Below are 17400 nucleotides of genomic sequence, written 5' to 3'. Positions count from 1 at the left end.
GGAGCATCCACGATGCTGAGAATGACGTGAGTATCACGTGTAGTGAGTTGGTCTTACCGCAGGGAAAGGGTCCACAGCCAGATAGGGAATGGAAGACCAGCAGGAAGAGCAGTGCAAGGAAGGTAGTGCAGGGGTCCCCTGTGGTCATCCCCCTGCAAAACAGATACACCGCTTTGGGTACTGTTGAGGGGAATGACTCATCAGGGGAGGGCAGCAGCAGCCAAGTTCATGGCACCGTGGCTGGCTCTGCTGCACAGGAGGGCAAGAAAAAGAGTGGGAGAGCGATAGTGATAGGGGATTCAATTGTGAGGGGAATAGATAGGCATTTCTGCGGCCGCAACCGAGACTCCAGGATGGTATGTTGCCTCCCTGGTGCAAGGGTCAAGGATGTCTCGGAGCGGGTGCAGGACATTCTGAAATGGGAGGGAGAACAGCCAGTTGTCGTGGTGCACATTGGTACCAACGACATAGGTAAAAAAAAGGGATGAGGTCCTACGAAACGAATTTAAGGAGCTAGGAGCTAAATTAAAAAGTAGGACCTCAAAAGTAATCTCGGGATTGCTACCAGTGCCACGTGATAGTCAGAGTAGGAATCGCAGGATAGCGCAGATGAATACGTGGCTTGAGCAGTGGTGCAGCAGGGAGGGATTCAAATTCCTGGGGCATTGGGACCGGTTCTGGGGGAGGTGGGACCAGTACAAACCGGACGGTCTGCACCTGGGCAGGACCGGAACCAATGTCCTAGGGGGAGTGTTTGCTAGTGCTGTTGGGGAGGATTTAAACTAATATGGCAGGGGGACGGGAACCAATGCAGGGAGACAGAGGGAAACAAAAAGGAGACAAAAGCAAAAGACAGAAAGGAGATGAGGAAAAGTGGAGGGCAGAGAAACCCAAGGCAAAGAACAAAAAGGGCCACTGTACAGCAAAATTCTAAAAGGACAAAGGGCATTAATAAAACAAGCCTGAAGGCTTTGTGTCTTAATGCAAGGAGTATCCGCAATAAGGTGGATGAATTAATTGTGCAAATAGATGTTAACAAATATGATGTGATTGGGATTACGGAGACGTGGCTCCAGGATGATCAGGGCTGGGAACTCAACATTCAGGGGTATTCAACATTCAGGAAGGATAGAATAAAAGGAAAAGGAGGTGGGGTAGCATTGCTGGTTAAAGAGGAGATTAATGCAATAGTTAGGAAAGACATTAGCTTGGATGATGTGGAATCTATATGGGTAGAGCTGCAGAACACCAAAGGGCAAAAAACGTTAGTAGGAGTTGTGTACAGACCTCCAAACAGTAATAGGGATGTTGGGGAGGGCATCAAACAGGAAATTAGGGGTGCATGCAATAAAGGTGTAGCAGTTATAATGGGTGACTTTAATATGCACATAGATTGGGCTAGCCAAACTGGAAGCAATACAGTGGAGGAGGATTTCCTGGAGTGCATAAGGGATGGTTTTCTAGACCAATATGTTGAGGAACCAACTAGGGGGGAGGCCATCTTAGACTGGGTGTTGTGTAATGAGAGGATTAATTAGCAATCTCATTGTGCGAGGCCCCTTGGGGAAGAGTGACCATAATATGGTGGAATTCTGCATTAGGATGGAGAATGAAACAGTAATTTCAGAGACCATGGTCCAGAACTTAAAGAAGGGTAACTTTGAAGGTATGAGGCGTGAATTGGCTAGGATAGATTGGCGAATGATCAGTTCCTATGGAGTGGAGGGTAGCCAATGTAACCCCACTTTTTAAAAAAGGAGAGAGAGAGAAAACAGGGAATTATAGACCGGTCAGCCTGACCTCAGTAGTGGGTAAAATGATGGAATCAATTATTAAGGATGTCATAGCAGTGCATCTGGAAAATGGTGACATGATAGGTCCAAGTCAGCATGGATTTGTGAAAGGGAAATCATGCTTGACAAATCTTCTGGAATTTTTTGAGGATGTTTCCAGTAAAGTGGACAAAGGAGAACCAGTTGATGTGGTATATTTGGACTTTCAGAAGGCTTTCGACAAGGTCCCACACAAGAGATTAATGTGCAAAGTTAAAGCACATGGGATTGGGGGTAGTGTGCTGATGTGGATTGAGAACTGGTTGTCAGACAGGAAGCAAAGAGTAGGAGTAAACGGGTACTTTTCAGAATGGCAGGCAGTGACTAGTGGAGTGCCGCAAGGTTCTGTGCTGGGGCCCCAGCTGTTTACATTGTACATTAATGATTTAGACGAGGGGATTAAATGCAGTATCTCCAAATTTGCGGATGATACTAAGTTGGGTGGCAGTGTGAGCTGCGAGGAGGATGCTATTAGGCTGCAGAGTGACTTGGATAGGTTAGGTGAGTGGGCAAATGCATGGCAGATGAAGTATAATGTGGATAAATGTGAGGTTATCCACTTTGGTGGTAAAAACAGAGAGACAGACTATTATCTGAATGGTGACAGATTAGGAAAAGGGAAGGTGCAAAGAGACCTGGGTGTCATGGTACATCAGTCATTGAAGGTTAGCATGCAGGTACAGCAGGCGGTTAAGAAAGCAAATGGCATGTTGGCCTTCATAGCGAGGGGATTTGAATACAGGGGCAGGGAGGTGTTGCTACAGTTGTACAGGGCCTTGATGAGGCCACACCTGGAGTATTGTGTACAGTTTTGGTCTCCTAACTTGAGGAAGGACATTCTTGCTATTGAGGGAGTGCAGCGAAGGTTCACCAGACTGATTCCCGGGATGGCGGGACTGACCTATCAAGAAAGATTGGATCAACTGGGCTTGTATTCACTGGAGTTCAGAAGAATGAGAGGGGACCTCATAGAAACGTTTAAAATTCTGACGGGTTTAGACAGGTTGGATGCAGAAAGAATGTTCCCAATGTTGGGGAAGTCCAGAACCAGGGGTCACAGTCTGAGGATAAGGGGTAAGCCATTTAGGACCGAGATGAGGAGAAACTTCTTCACCCAGAGAGTGGTGAACCTGTGGAATTCTCTACCACAGAAAGTAGAGGCCAATTCACTAAATATATTCAAAAGGGAGTTAGATGAAGTCCTTACTACTCGGGGGATCAAGGGTTATGGCGAGAAAGCAGGAAGGGGGTACTGAAGTTTCATGTTCAGCCATGAACTCATTGAATGGCGGTGCAGGCTAGAAGGGCTGAATGGCCTGCTCCTGCACCTATTTTCTATGTTTCTATGTTTCTATGGAAGGAAGTGGAGTGCTAAATCAAGCACTCCACTTCCTTCTTGGGGCGTTAACGGGGCGGACGCCTCCGCAGTGCAGCACACAGTGCCGTGCGGCGCTGCCATGTCCAAACGGCTCTACCCTTCCTTAAAAGGGAAGGGCTCACACGCTACAGACTCTGCAAGGGGAAAGGGGACCTACCTGCGTGCTGTGCGATCATCCCGACATTCGAGCAGAGTGCCGGGCTGAGCGATCACGGCCAGGATCCTGCGAAGAAAACAGAGCAGCAGCGAAAACAATAAGGTAAGTTTAAAAAAAAATTTCTATTGGCCACCTCGCTTTTAATTATCGTCCCGGTTGCGGCCGGCCGCCCATTCTGTGCCTCCTGTAGCTGCTGGTATTTTCACCTGGCACTGTTGCAGGGGGCGAAAGTAAGTTTCGGGGCCGGGGTGCTAACGGGGTGATGATGTCACGATCTCCGGGTGCAGGAGATCAGGGCGCAAAGTTGTAGTGCTGCCGCAAAACTTCCGCCCAATATGACGGGAGTCAACAGCGCCACGCCCTTCGGTAACTCATTTGTGCCCCGTTAACGCTCCCTGGGGACACTAATGGGAGGCCCAAATGAATTGAATTTCTAGCCCAAACAAAAGAGGAAAAGAGAGCATAGGAAAGAATAAAGTAATGGAGGGCATTGAGAGGAAATCCTATCAAAAATGAGTTAAGCTGTCTGTACAGCAATGCACACAATACCCGTAATAAAACGGGGGGAGTTGGAGGCAATCATGCGTTGTGAGGAACCATACGTAGTAGGGATTACTGAGAAATCAGGACTGGGAATTAAACATTGCAGGTTATAACATATTTGGAAAAAAAAAAAAGAGGGAAAAAAGGGAGATGGAGTAGCTGTACTTATTAGGGAATAACATAATGGCAGTAGAAAAAACTGGCGCAGCTATCAGCAAGACAAAAATAGAATCCATATGGATAGAGATAAAAAGATAATAAAGGATCAATCGCACTAATAGGTGTAACCTCTAGACCACCTAATAGTAGAAGGAATGCGGAGGAAAAAATATGCAGACAAATTATAGAAAGGAGTAAAAAACATTGAATAATAATCATGGGGGATTTCAACTATCCCAATATTAATTGGACAGAAGAGGTAGGTAAAGGAAATAAGGGAATGGAGTTCCTACAATGTGTACAAGATCCCTTTCTAACCCAATATGTAAAAAGCCGAAGCGAGGATTTGCTATTGGATCTAGTAATGGGGAATGAACCAGAGCAGATAAAAGCAGCAAAAGTAGGGGAACATCTAGGCAATAGTGGCCATAATATAATATGCTTTGAGATGATAATTGAGAAGGACATAAGTATGACAAAAACCAGGGTAATAGATTGGAGAAAAGCAGATTTTGAGGGGCTGAGAATTGAATTTGGAAAAATAAAATGGGCAACAATATTGGCAAACAATGATGTAGAATAGCAATGCGAAACATTTAAAACAGTGTTCAAAGTGCAGGAACAATATATTCCACTAAAAGGACAAAACTAAACTAAACACTAATGAGACTTCATGGATGAATAAAGCCATAAGGGAACAATTGAGGGCAAGGAAAGAGGCTTACATTAAGTACATAGACAGCAGGGGCGTGCATGATAAGGGAGAGTACGAAGCGATTAGGAGAGAAGTCAAAAAAACAATTAGGAAGGCAAAGAGGAAACATTAAATTATCAAGGAATATAAAACAAAATAGTAAAGTATTTTACAGGCACATCAATAAAAAAAGGAAGGCTGTGATGGGAATAGGGTCATTGGATAATACCACAGTGAATGATAGAGATGGCAGAAATATTAAATAATTATTTTGCTTCAGTATTTACCAGGGAGATAGAACAGGTGGACATGATATTGGATGATGAGATTAGTAATGAGATCATTGCAGTTAAAAGAGGATATATTAAATAAACTCATCAAACTCAGGATAAAACCCCTGGTCCGGATGCATTGTATTCACACATTTTAAAAGAACCTAGGGAAGAGATAGCAGAGGCATTACGACACATATTTAATAATTCATTAGAAAAAAAGTGTAGTGCTGCAGGACTGGCAAATAGCTAATGTAATACCTATATTTAAGAAAGGGGATAGAACATGTTCAGGGAACTATAGACCAGTCAACTTAACATTGGTGGTAGGAAAAATAATGGAATCCAACTAAAGAAGAAAATAGAAGAACATCTAGAAACCAAAAGTAATAAGTCAGCATGGATTTCAAAAGGGCAAGTCTTGCTTGACCAACCTCATTCAATTTTTTGAAGAAGCAACAGAGAATGGACAAGGGTAATGCAGTAGATGTCATTTATCTAGATTTTTTAAAAGGCCTTTGATAAGGTACCACATAATATACTCATGAATAAGGTCAGGGGACAAGTAGCAGAATGCTAGCTGGCTTCAAGTCAGAATAGAGATGGGGTAAAAGGTAGCTATTCACAGTGGCAGAAGATGGGTAGTTGTGTTCCACAAGGATCAGTGCTGGGGCCACTGTTGTTCACAATTTATATTAATGATTTAGACTTTGGAATCAAAAACAATTTCTAAAATTGCAGATACCACCAAAAATGGGGGTGGGGGTTAGTCAATACTGAGGAGGACTGCAACAAATTACAGGAGGACATCAATAAACTTGCAGAATGGGCATATAATTGGCAAATGAAGTTCAACACAGATAAATGTGAGGTATTACATTTTGGGTAGGAAGAATAGGGAGGTCACTTATTACTTGGAGGGTGCAAATTTAAGTAAGGTAGAAGAACAAAGGGATCACAGGTACAAATACACAAATCACAAAGTTGCGACACAGGTTAGTTAGCAAGACCATAAGAAAAGCAATCATGCTCTAGGGTTTATTTCTGGAGGGATAGAATTGAAAAGTAGGGAAGAAATGCTAAACATGTATTGAACCTTGGTTAGACCACACTGCGCACTGTTCTGGTCGCCATATTATCTAGAGGCACTGGAGAGGGTGCAGAGAAGATTGACAAGGATGATACCAGAAATGAGTGGGTATACATATCAGGAAAAGGATGAACTGCTGGATCTCTTTTTTTCTTGAAAAAAGATGGAGTTACCTAATTGAGGTCTTTAAAATTATGAAAGGTTTTGATAGAGCAGATAGAGAGAGCGTACTTGTGGGAAAGAGCATAACTAGAGGCTATCAATATAAGATACTCACCAAGAAATCTAATTAGGAATTCAGAAGAAACTTCTTTACCCAAAGAGTGGTGAGAATGTGGAACTCAGTGGTTGAAGCAAAAAAATAGTCTAGATGCATTTAAGGGGAGGCAAGACAAGCATTTGAGGGAGAAAGGAATAGAGGGTTATGCTGATAGATTTAAGTGAGTAAAGATGGAAGAGGCTCGAGAGGAGCATAAATGCCAGCATGGATTGGTTGGGCCGAATGGCCTGTTTGTGCCATATCTCAGATGTAATCCTATCCTGCTGCTGTCCAGGAGGAAAGATGATGAGTGTTGGCCCCACTGAACAATACTTTAGTCATCTGCTAGATACATCTGTGGACAATAAATTTGCTGATACTGCAGATGTCTCCTGTACTATCCTGGAAAGAGCCAGAGGTATAAAAGTTGAGAAACATGGTTCCCTTGACTTCTTGGAGATTGGCTGAATTTGTGGCAGATGGCAGAACTTTGTACTTGGCTACCTGCTCAACCTGAGCCACTAAAAGCAGTGTTTTGTCACTGACAGGTTATTAGTTATGCCTCGGCCTATAATGTGGGTGGCACTCTGGCAGGAACAAGCAGCCTCCATTTAGTGCCTTCTGATATCTCTGGTATGCCTTTATCGTTCCTATTAATCCTCTTCTATTAATTCAAGTGAAAGCAATTCCCATAGCTTACAAGAGTCCACAGAAAAATAAATTAACATGGCAGTTTTAAAGGATCGGTTTGCATTGCAAGATCTTGGCTGGTCTTCAGCACTCATTTGAAATGGCAAATATGAGTGCACTGCTTATGGGAACAGGAATATTGCAGGCTTTCCCCTCTAGTATGTATTGGCAAATTTACATCGATGATGAGCTAAATACACATTTTGTCTGCATAACCATCTATATCAACAAGTATTTCCAAGCTTTCGATTGTTACGAAAAGTTCCTTTTCCTCAAAAATAAAGTGCCATACTGAAATATGGATCAATGTGGTTTTTACATTATGATTTTTCACTTCAATTCTCATATACATTGGCAAATGGTAAAGTAAGTATTTGTAATTACAGATAGAAATATGAATAGAACAGTTTCCTATGGTTGTCAGGCAGGGATGTGGTTTGCAATTGGAGTGATTTGTCAACACCTGGCAGCCTAAAATATGTTATGATTTACTGAGTTCACAAAATTGATCTATCAACGTGTTAACTAATTATTTTGTCAAATAAGCTCGTCAAAGTTGGCTGCTAAAAAAAAAACACCTTTAAAAAATTGTTTCCACAAAAGAAATTAAAATAATAAGATAAAGGAATTGTTCATGTGAACTCGAAGCAGGGGGCCCATATATTGCAACAAAAAAAAATCATTTTGCACAAGATAATAATATTGGAAGAACCCAAGTCATAACCAATGCTTCACAACCCACCCTGGCCAATTGTTTAGCCCCAAATGTTGATGATCCTTCATTAATCCATGAACAAGACACCCTCTATTCAGTACCTTGTTCTACTTGTGGTTAAGGGAGCCAGTACTTACTGTTCAGTTGAAGCCTCCACTGAATGGGATATTTTAAAAAGGTAAGCAAAACTAGATATTTACCATCACCAGCTGTATCTAAAGATCGAAGATACTGTAGCTCCTCTGCTGCTCTATCCCTCACTGCTTCTAGTTCTACGACTTTGTCACTTAATTTGATAATATTCAAAAAGGCTTCATAATTACAATTGGCATCGCGGATCTGAAACAAATAAGATTGTCATTTCAAAAATCAGTGCAAATTAGTTACAAATAAATCAAATACAAATTACAACATTGAATATACAAAAAAGGACATAGGTAAAAAATAATTCAAAAAATAACCCAAGTTAGAAACAGAAAATAGGTGCAGGAGTAGGCCATTCGGCCCTTCGATCCTGCACCGCCATTCAATATCATGGCTGATCAGTACCCCTTTCCTGCTTTCTCTCCATAACCCTTGATCCCCTTAGCCGTCAGGGCCATATCCAACTCCCTCTTGAATATATCTAATGAACTGGCATCAACAACTCTCTGCAGCAGGGAATTCCACAGGTTAACAACGCTCTGAGTGAAGAAGTTTCTCCTCATTTCAGTCCTAAATGGCCTACCCCTTATCCAAAGACTATGTCCCCTGGTTCTGGACTTCCCCAACATCGGAAACATTCTTCCCGCATCTAACCTGTCCAGTCCCATCAGAATCTTATACGTTTCTATAAGATCCCCTCTCATCCTTCTAAACTCCAGTGAATAAAGGCCCAGTTGATCCAGTCTCTCCTCATATGACAGCCCAGCCATCCCTGGAATCAGTTTGGTGAACCTTCGCTGCACTCCCTCAAGAGCAAGAACGTCCTTCCTCAGATTAAGAGACCAAAACTCACCAAGGCCCTGTACAACTGCAGTAAGACATCCCTGCTCCTATACTCAAATACCCTGGCTATGAAGGCCAATATACCATTTGCCTTCTTCACCGCCTGCTGTACCTGCATGCCCACTTTCAGTGACTGATGAACCATGACACCAAGGTCACGTTGCACATCCCCTTTTCCTAATCTGCCACCATTCAGATAATATTCTGCCTTCATGTTTTTGCCCCCAAAATGGATAACCTCACATTTATCCACATTATACTGCATCTGCCATGCATTTGCCCACTTACCTAACCTGTCCAAGTCACCCTGCAGCCTCTTACTGTCCTCCTCACAGCTCACACCGCCACCCAGTTTAGTGTCATCTGCAAACTTGGAGATATTACACTCAATTTCTTCATCTAAATCGTTAATGTATATTGTAAAGAGCTGGGGTCCCAGCACTGAGCCCTGCGGCACTCCACTAGTCACTGCCTGTCATTCTGAAAAGGACCCGTTTATCCTCACTCTCTGCTTCCGATCTGCCAACCAGTTCTCTAGCCACGTCAGTACATTACCCCCAATACTCTCTGCTTCCGATCTGCCAACCAGTTCTCTAGCCACGTCAGTACATTACCCCCAATACCATGTGCTTTGATTTTGCACACCAAACTCTTGTGCGGGACCTTGTCAAAAGCCTTTTGAAAGTCCAAATACATCACATCTACTGGTTCTCCCTTGTCCACTCTGCTCGTTACATCCTCAAAAAATTCCAGAAGATTCGTCAAGCATGATTTCCCTTTCATAAATCCATGCTGACTTGGGCCGATCCTGTCACTACTTTCCAAATGCGCTGCTATTTCATCCTTAATGATTGATTCCAACATTTTCCCCAATACTGATGTCAGGCTAACTGGTCTATAATTACCCATTTTCTCTCTCCCTCCTTTTTTAAAAAGTGGTGTTACGTTAGCTACCCTCCAGTCCACAGGAACTGATCCAGAGTCAATAGACTGTTGGAAAATGATCACCAATGCATCCACTATTTCTAGGGCTACTTCCTTAAGTACTCTGGGATGCAGACTATCAGGCCCCAGTGATTTATCGGCCTTCAATCCCATCAATTTCCCGCCTAATAAGGATATCCTTCAGTACCTCTTTCTCACTGGACCTAATGTCCCCTAGTACAATCGGAAGGTTATTTGTGTCTTCCTTTGTGAAAACAGAACCAAAATATTTGTTCAATTGGTCTGCCATTTCTTTATTCCCCATTATAAATTCACCTGAATCTGACTGCAAGGGACCTAAGTTTGTCTTCACGAATCTTTTTCTCTTCACATATTTATAGAAGCTTTTGCAGTCAGTTTTTAATGTTCCCTGCAAGCTTCCTCTCGTACTCTAGTTTCCCCCTCTTAATTAAACCCTTAGTCTTCCTCTGTTGAATTCTAAATTTCTCCCAGTCCTCAGGTTTGTTGCTTTTTCTAGCCAAATTATATGCCTCTTCCTTGGCTTTAACACTATCCTTAATTTCCCTTGTTAGCCATGGTGGAGCCACCTTCCCAGTTTTATTTTTACTCCAGACAGGGGTGTACAATTGCTGAAGTTCATCCATGTGATCTTTAAGTGTTTGCCATTGCTTATTCACCGTCAACCCTTTAATTATCATTTGCCAATCCATTCTAGCCAATTCACGTCTCATACCATCGAAGTTACCTTTCCTTAAGTTCAGGACCCTAGTTTCCAAATTAACTGTGTCACTCTCCATCTTAATAAAGAATTCTACCATATTATGGCCACTCTTCCCCAAGGGGTCTCACACAACAAGATTGCTAATTAGTCCCTTCTCATTACACATTACCCAGTCTAGGATGGCCAGCTATCGAGTTGGTTCCTCGACATATTGGTCTAGAAAACCATCCCCAATACACTCCAGGAAATCCTCCTCCACCGCATTGCTACCAGTTGATTTACAATGGTTAGTAAAGATTCATTGTCTATTTTTCTACATGTTTCTTTTCTTCATATTTTCTTCTGTTGCAACTGTACAGGGTATTGGTGAGACCACACCTGGAGTACTGCGTGCAGTTTTGGTCACCTTACTTGAGGAAGGATATACTCGCTTTGGAAGGGATACAGAGACGATTCACTAGGCTGATTGCGGAGATGAGGGTGTTAACTTATGATAGATTGAGGAGACTGGGTCTTTACTCGTTGGAGTTCAGAAGGATGAGGGGTGATCTTATAGAAACATTTAAAATAATGAAGGGGATAGACAGGATAGAGGCAGAGAGGTTGTTTCCACTGGTCGGGGAGACTAGAACTAGGGGGCACAGCCTCAAAATACGGGGGAGCCAATTTAAAATCGAGTTGAGAAGGAATTTCTTCTCCCAGAGGGTTGTGAATCTGTGGAATTCTCTGCCCAAGGAAGCAGTTGAGGCTAGCTCATTGAATATATTCAAATCACAGATAGATTTTTAACCAATAAGGGAATTAAGGGTTATGGGGAGCGGGCGGGTAAGTGGAGCTGAGTCCACGGCCAGATCAGCCATGATCTTGTTGGGTGGCGGAGCAGGCCCGAGGGGCTAGATGGCCTACTCCTGTTCTTATGTTCTTTATTAATGTTGGGGAAGTCCAGAACCAGGGATCACAGTCTAAGGATAAGGGTTAAGCCATTTAGGACCGAGATGAGGAGAAACTTCTTCACCCAGAGAGTGGTGAACCTGTGGAATTCTCTACCACAGAAAGTTGTTGAGGCCAATTCATTAAATATATTCAAAAATGATTTAGATGTAGTCCTTACTACTAGGGGGATCAAAGGGTAATGTGAGAAAGCAGGAATGGGGTACTGAAGTTGCATGTTCAGCCATGAACTCATTGAATGGCGGTGCAGGCTCGAAGGGCCGAATGGCCTACTCCTGCACCTATTTTCTATGTTTCTATGTTTACCAGGAATGCTCAATCAGGCACTTTCCCCAACCTAGAACACAGGAGTGAAAAATGCTTCCAGTAGATCACCAATGCAGCTTTGCACCTGCTGGCTCGCAGAAGAGAAATCAAGTTAATACCAATCCCCCATTCTTTCCCCATATCCCTGCAATTTCTTCTCAAGTATTAATCCAGTTCTATTTTGAGGGCTATTATTGCATCTGTATCCACCACTATTAGGCAGTGCATTCCAAATCATAACCAATAGTTGCGTAAAAAGCTATGGTCTCAGGTCGCCTCTGGTTCTTTTGCCACCACCTTAAATCTGTGACCTCTACTTATTGACCCTTCAGCCATTGGAAACAGTTTATCTTATTTACTCAACCTGAATCCTTCATGATTTCATACTCCTATCAAATCTCCTCTTGGCCTAATCTGCTCAAAGGAGATAAGATCATAAGAAATAGGAACAGGAATAGGCCATACGGCTCCTCGAGCCAGCTCCGCCATTCAATAAGATCATGGCTGATCTGACCATGGATGCAACTCCACTTCCCCAACTACTTCCCATAATACCCTTATCAACTCATAGTTTAAGAAACTGTCTATTTCTGTCTTAAATTTATTCAATGTCCCATCTTCCACAGCGCTCTGAGGCAGCTTAATTCCACAGATTTACAACTCGAAGATACTTTTCCACATCTATGTTTTAAATGGGCAGCCCCTTATTCTAAGATCATGCCCACTAGTTCTAGTCTCCCCCATCAGTGGAAACATCCTCTCTGCATCCCCCTCAATCTTATAAGTTTCTATAAGATTCTTCTGAATTCCAATGCGTAGAGGCCCAACCTACTCAACCTTTCCTCATAAGCCAACCCCCTCATCCCTGGAATCAACCTAATGAACCTTCTCTGAACTGCCTCCAAAGCAAGTATATCGTTTTGTGAATATGGAAACCAAAACTGCATGCAGTGCTCCAGGTGTGGCATCACCAATACCTTGTTTGGCTGTAGCAAGACATCCCTGCTTTCATAACATCTGTGGTTGGGAAAATGTTGCAGTCCATTATTAAAGAAGCAGTAGCAGGACATTTGGAAAAGCAAAATACATTCAGGCAGAGTCAGCATGGATTTATGAAGGGAAAGTCATGTTTAACAAATTTGCTGGAGTTCTTTGAGGATGTAACGAACAGGGTGGATAAAGGGCAACCAGTGGACGTGGTGTATTTGGACTTACAGAAGGCATTTGACAAGGTGCCACATAAAAGTTCACGGGGTTGGGGGTAATATATTAGCATGGATAGAGGATTGGCTAACTAATAGAACAGAGAGTTGGGATAAATGGTTCATTCTCTGGTTGGCAACCAGTGGGTGCCGTAGGGATCAGTGCTGGGACCCCAACTATTTACAATCTATATAAATGGAAGAAGGAACTGAGTGTAACGTAGCCAAGTTTGCTGACAATACAAAGATGGGAGGAAAAGCAATGTATGAGGACACAAAAAATCTGCAAAAAGGACAGACAGGCTAAGTGAATGGGCAAAAATTTGGCAGATAGAGTATAATGTTGGAAAGTGTAAGGTCAGAAAAAAAATCAAAGAGCAAGTTATTATTTAAATGAAGATTGCAAAGTGCCGCAGTAGTGGGACCTGGGGGTACTGGTGCATGAAACACAAAAGGATAGTATGCAGGTACAGTGATCAGGAAGGCCAATGGTATCTTGGCCTTTATTGCAAAGGGGATGGAGTATAAAAGCAGGGAAGTCTTACTACAGCTATATAAGTTATTGGTGAAGCCACACCTGGAATACTGCGTGCAGTTTTGGTTTCCATATTTACGAAAGAATACACTTGCTTTGGAGGCAGTTCAGAGAAGTTTCACTAGGTTGATTCCGGGGATGAGGGGTTTGACTTAAGGAAAGGTTGAGTATGTTGGACCTCTAATCATTGGAATTCAGAAGAATGAGGGGTGATCTTATCGAAACGTATAAGATTATGAGGGGGCTTGACAAGGTGGATGCAGAGAGGATGGTTCCACTGATGAGGGAGACTAGAACTAGAGGGCACGATCTTAGAATAAGGGGGCTGTCTATATCCTTTTGCAGATTTTGTGTGTCCTCCTCACACATTGCTGACGATACAAAGGTGGGAGGAAAAGCAAATTTGGCTATGTTACACTCAATCCTTTCTTCCAAGTCGTTAATACAGATTGTAAATAGTTGGGGTCCCAGCACTGATCCCTGCGACACCCCACTAGTTATTGGTTACCAACCTGAGAATGAACCATTTATCCCGAATCTCTGTTTTCTGTTAGTCAATCCTTGATCCATGCTAATATATTACCCCCAACCCCATGAACTTTTATCTTGTGCAGTAACCTTTTATGTGGCACCTTGTCAAATGCCTTCTGAGAGTCCAAATACACATCCACTGGTTCCCCTTTATCCACTGTTCGTTACATCCTCAAAGAATTCCAGCACATTTGTCAAACATGACTTCCCCTTCATAAATCCATGCTTACTCTGCTTGATTGATTTATGCTTTTCCAAATGTCCTGCTACTGCTTCTTTAATAATGGACTTGAATATTTTCCCAACCACAGATGTTAGGCTAACTGGTCTATAATTTCCTGCTTTTTGTCTGCCTCCTTTTTAAAAAAAAAAAATAGGGGCATTACATTTGCCGCTTTCCAATCTGCTGGGACCGCCACAGAATGCAGGGAATTTTGGTAAATTACAACCAATGCATCCACAATCCCTGCCGCTACTTCTCTTAAGATCTTAGGATGCAAGCAATCGGGTCCAGGGGATTTAACTGCCTTTAGTCCCATTATCTTGCTGAGTAGCACAATCACTAAGGAGGCGTTAAGTTCCTCCCCCCCACCCCCCCCCCTATAACCCCTGATGACCTCAGCCTCTCTCTATTCACATAACTGTAATCCCTCATTCCTGGAAGCATTCTAGTAAATTTCTTCAGTACCCTCTCTAAAGCCTTCACATCCTTTCTAAAATGTGGTGCCCAGACTTGGACACAATACACTACCTGGGGCCAAACTATTGGCTTGGAATTTGCGGTCAGCAGCGAAGTGAAGGCGTCTGCCGCTGGACCCGAACTCTGCTTTGCACAAGGATCTCGCGATCCCCGTGTCAAGAACTTCGGGTTTCTGACATTCAAATCAACTAAGTATAGTGGGGATCTCCTTGTGCTAACTGCTGTGACGCCAACAAGTTGTCTAAGCAGCTAATCAAAACACAGAATTCGCATAGACTGCAAACAAGGAAGTGAGTAAGCACTTAAATTATAATAGTTTAAAAAGGTTATAAAGAGCAACCCAAAGATTGGGCTCTCACATGGGGAAAAAGGCAAACCTGAAATAAAGATGGACAAACTATTTTTTTTTTTTTTTTAAAAGTTACTTAAAAATGTTAATCTTTATTAAATTGGACAATTGTCACACTGCACAAAATTAAAATTAGTTTTTCAGGCCCTTAACCTTGCTCTTGCAGTCAATATGCGGTTAAAACCCCAGTTAAACCTGATCCCTTTGCGTCTAACTTTTAGTGGCGAATTTAACAGTGCACTTACTGCAGAAGAGTCAAAGTTTTCATCAGTTTCCCTGATTTGGGTGATTACAGATTGACGACAATGTGGCAGTTGAGGGGGGAGTGGGGGGGGGGGGGACAAAGCGCAGCTTGTGTAGGAGTCGCCAATGGCAGACCGCAACTGCAGAAGTTGCCGTCCATTTCAAAAGGTGCAATGACGACCAGTTCGCCATCATCCAGACTGCGGGCCAATGTTTATATAGGTTTAGTATGACGTCCTGGCTTTTGTACTTTATGTCACCATTTATAAAGCCCAGGACCCCTTGGGCCAGACTTTCCACATTGAAAAATAGCTCCATTTGTTGGCGTTATTTCAATTAACGGCCGATTTGTTAATGCCGAAATAGCGCCAAAAAAATAAGACCCAAGTTTAGCCAAAGTGTAAAATTTTTTTGACATAGCCTTTAAATACCACCGTTAAGGATGGAGTTAAATTTTTTGTGTTAAAAATAACGCCCGTTCTGCACATGCCCAGATGCTGGTGAATGGGAGGGGGGGTTGGGGCGGTTCGGGATAGTCAAACTGGAGTTATTAAGATTTAGTGCAGGTTTGGAAACTGATTGGCAGTTACACATGCCTCAGGCTGTAAAACACAGCAGTTACATGCCTCAATCAGTTTAAAAATGTAATCACACAGAAAACTTAGTACACAGACCTGTTAATGCCTCTACTGGACACTTATTTTCAATTACATTTAACAACCCCGGAGATCCTTCAAAAAAGTCGGCACGCCAGCTGGCAGAATCGCTCCCTCGGCCAGACACGTTGAACTGGACAGATTGGGGACTAGATTAATTTAACTTCTGTGATTTGTTTGCATTGGATGATAACATCCAAATATTACCACCTCACCGCAAGATGTGAAAACTGTTTTGCTCCCAATGTGTTTATTGACTTCAAAGAATGTGAAGAAATCCCAGAGCATAAATAACCGCCCTGATTGTACGTCTTTAGTTCCGATTATAAATCTGAACTCCACGGTCTGGAAACTCCTGTTATCAATGCAAATCCGCTTCTGCAGAAGCTCGGTTTTCCAAGAAGGCGCCGTGAGTGCTGATTTCGATGGAAGTCGACCGGGCAAGCTTTTTCAAATCGATATTTAGCACTGTCCTTAAAAATGTCCTTATTGGGGAAACTTGCAAAAATGGTGTTATCGTTGGGTTGTGACATCACAAAAACGGTTCTCAAAAAAAATCGTCCCTCAGCTTTTTTTTTTAAATTATAAGGACGGTGTTACACCACAGGCGAAACTAGCAAAATGGCCCTAAATTTATTTAGCTCCAAAAAAAATGGAGCTAAATCGATCCTTATGGTGGCAAATTTCTAGCTCAATATGCTTTATTAACTGCTTTATTAATCTGTCCTGCCACCTTCAAAGATTTGTACACAAGCACCACCAAGGTGTCTCTGTTCTTGCATTCCCTTTAAAATTGTACCATTTAGTATGTATGGTCTCTCCTCATTCTTGCTACCAAAATGTAACACCTCACACTTCTCTGCATTGAATTTCATCTGCCGTGTATCTGCTCATTCCACCAACCTTTCTATGGCTTCTTGAAGTCCATTATTAACTTCCTCACTGTTTACTACACCTTCAAGTTTTGCATCACCTGCAAATTTCAAAATTGTGCCCTGTACCCACAAGTCCAAATCATTAATGTACATCAAAAACAGCAGTGATCCTAGTAGTGAACCCTGGGGAACACCACTGTATACCTCCCTCCAGTCCAAAAAACAGCCATTCATCACAACTCTTTTCTCTTCCTTAGCCAATTTCGTATCCATGCTGTTACTGCCCCTTTTATCCCATGGGCTTCAATTTTTCTAACAAGCCTAAATATGTGGTACTTTATCAAATGCTTTTTGAAAGTTCATACACGCCATCAACTGCACTGCCCTCATCCTTCCTCTCTGTTACCTCATCAAGAAACTCAATCAAGTTAGTCAAACGTAATTTGCCCTTAACAAATCCATGCTGGCTCTCCTTTATTAGTCCATGCTTGTCCAAGCGGCTGTTAATATTCTCCCAGATTATTGTTTCTAACAGCTTCCCCACTAACTATGTTAAACTGGCTGGCCTGTAATGGACAGGTTCATCCTTCTCCCCTTTTTTGAACAAGTG

The 17400-nt window shown here is 42.5% G+C and overlaps 1 protein-coding gene across 6 annotated transcripts in view; it reads right to left on the bottom strand.

Annotated features, from left to right (window-relative positions):
* snx13 (sorting nexin 13) overlaps positions 1-17400 on the bottom strand; it is a 267161-nt gene that overhangs the window by 105938 nt on the left and 143823 nt on the right. For all 6 annotated transcript variants that reach the window (XM_070880996.1, XM_070880999.1, XM_070880998.1 and 3 more), the window contains one exon: positions 7990-8128. In XM_070880996.1, the coding sequence (XP_070737097.1) occupies positions 7990-8128 (139 nt within the window). The remainder of the gene's footprint in view (positions 1-7989; positions 8129-17400) is intronic.

This window comes from Pristiophorus japonicus, chromosome 5, assembly GCF_044704955.1.
Source record: "Pristiophorus japonicus isolate sPriJap1 chromosome 5, sPriJap1.hap1, whole genome shotgun sequence".
Lineage (NCBI taxonomy): Eukaryota > Metazoa > Chordata > Chondrichthyes > Pristiophoridae > Pristiophorus > Pristiophorus japonicus.
This window is presented reverse-complemented; position numbering and strand designations above follow the sequence as displayed.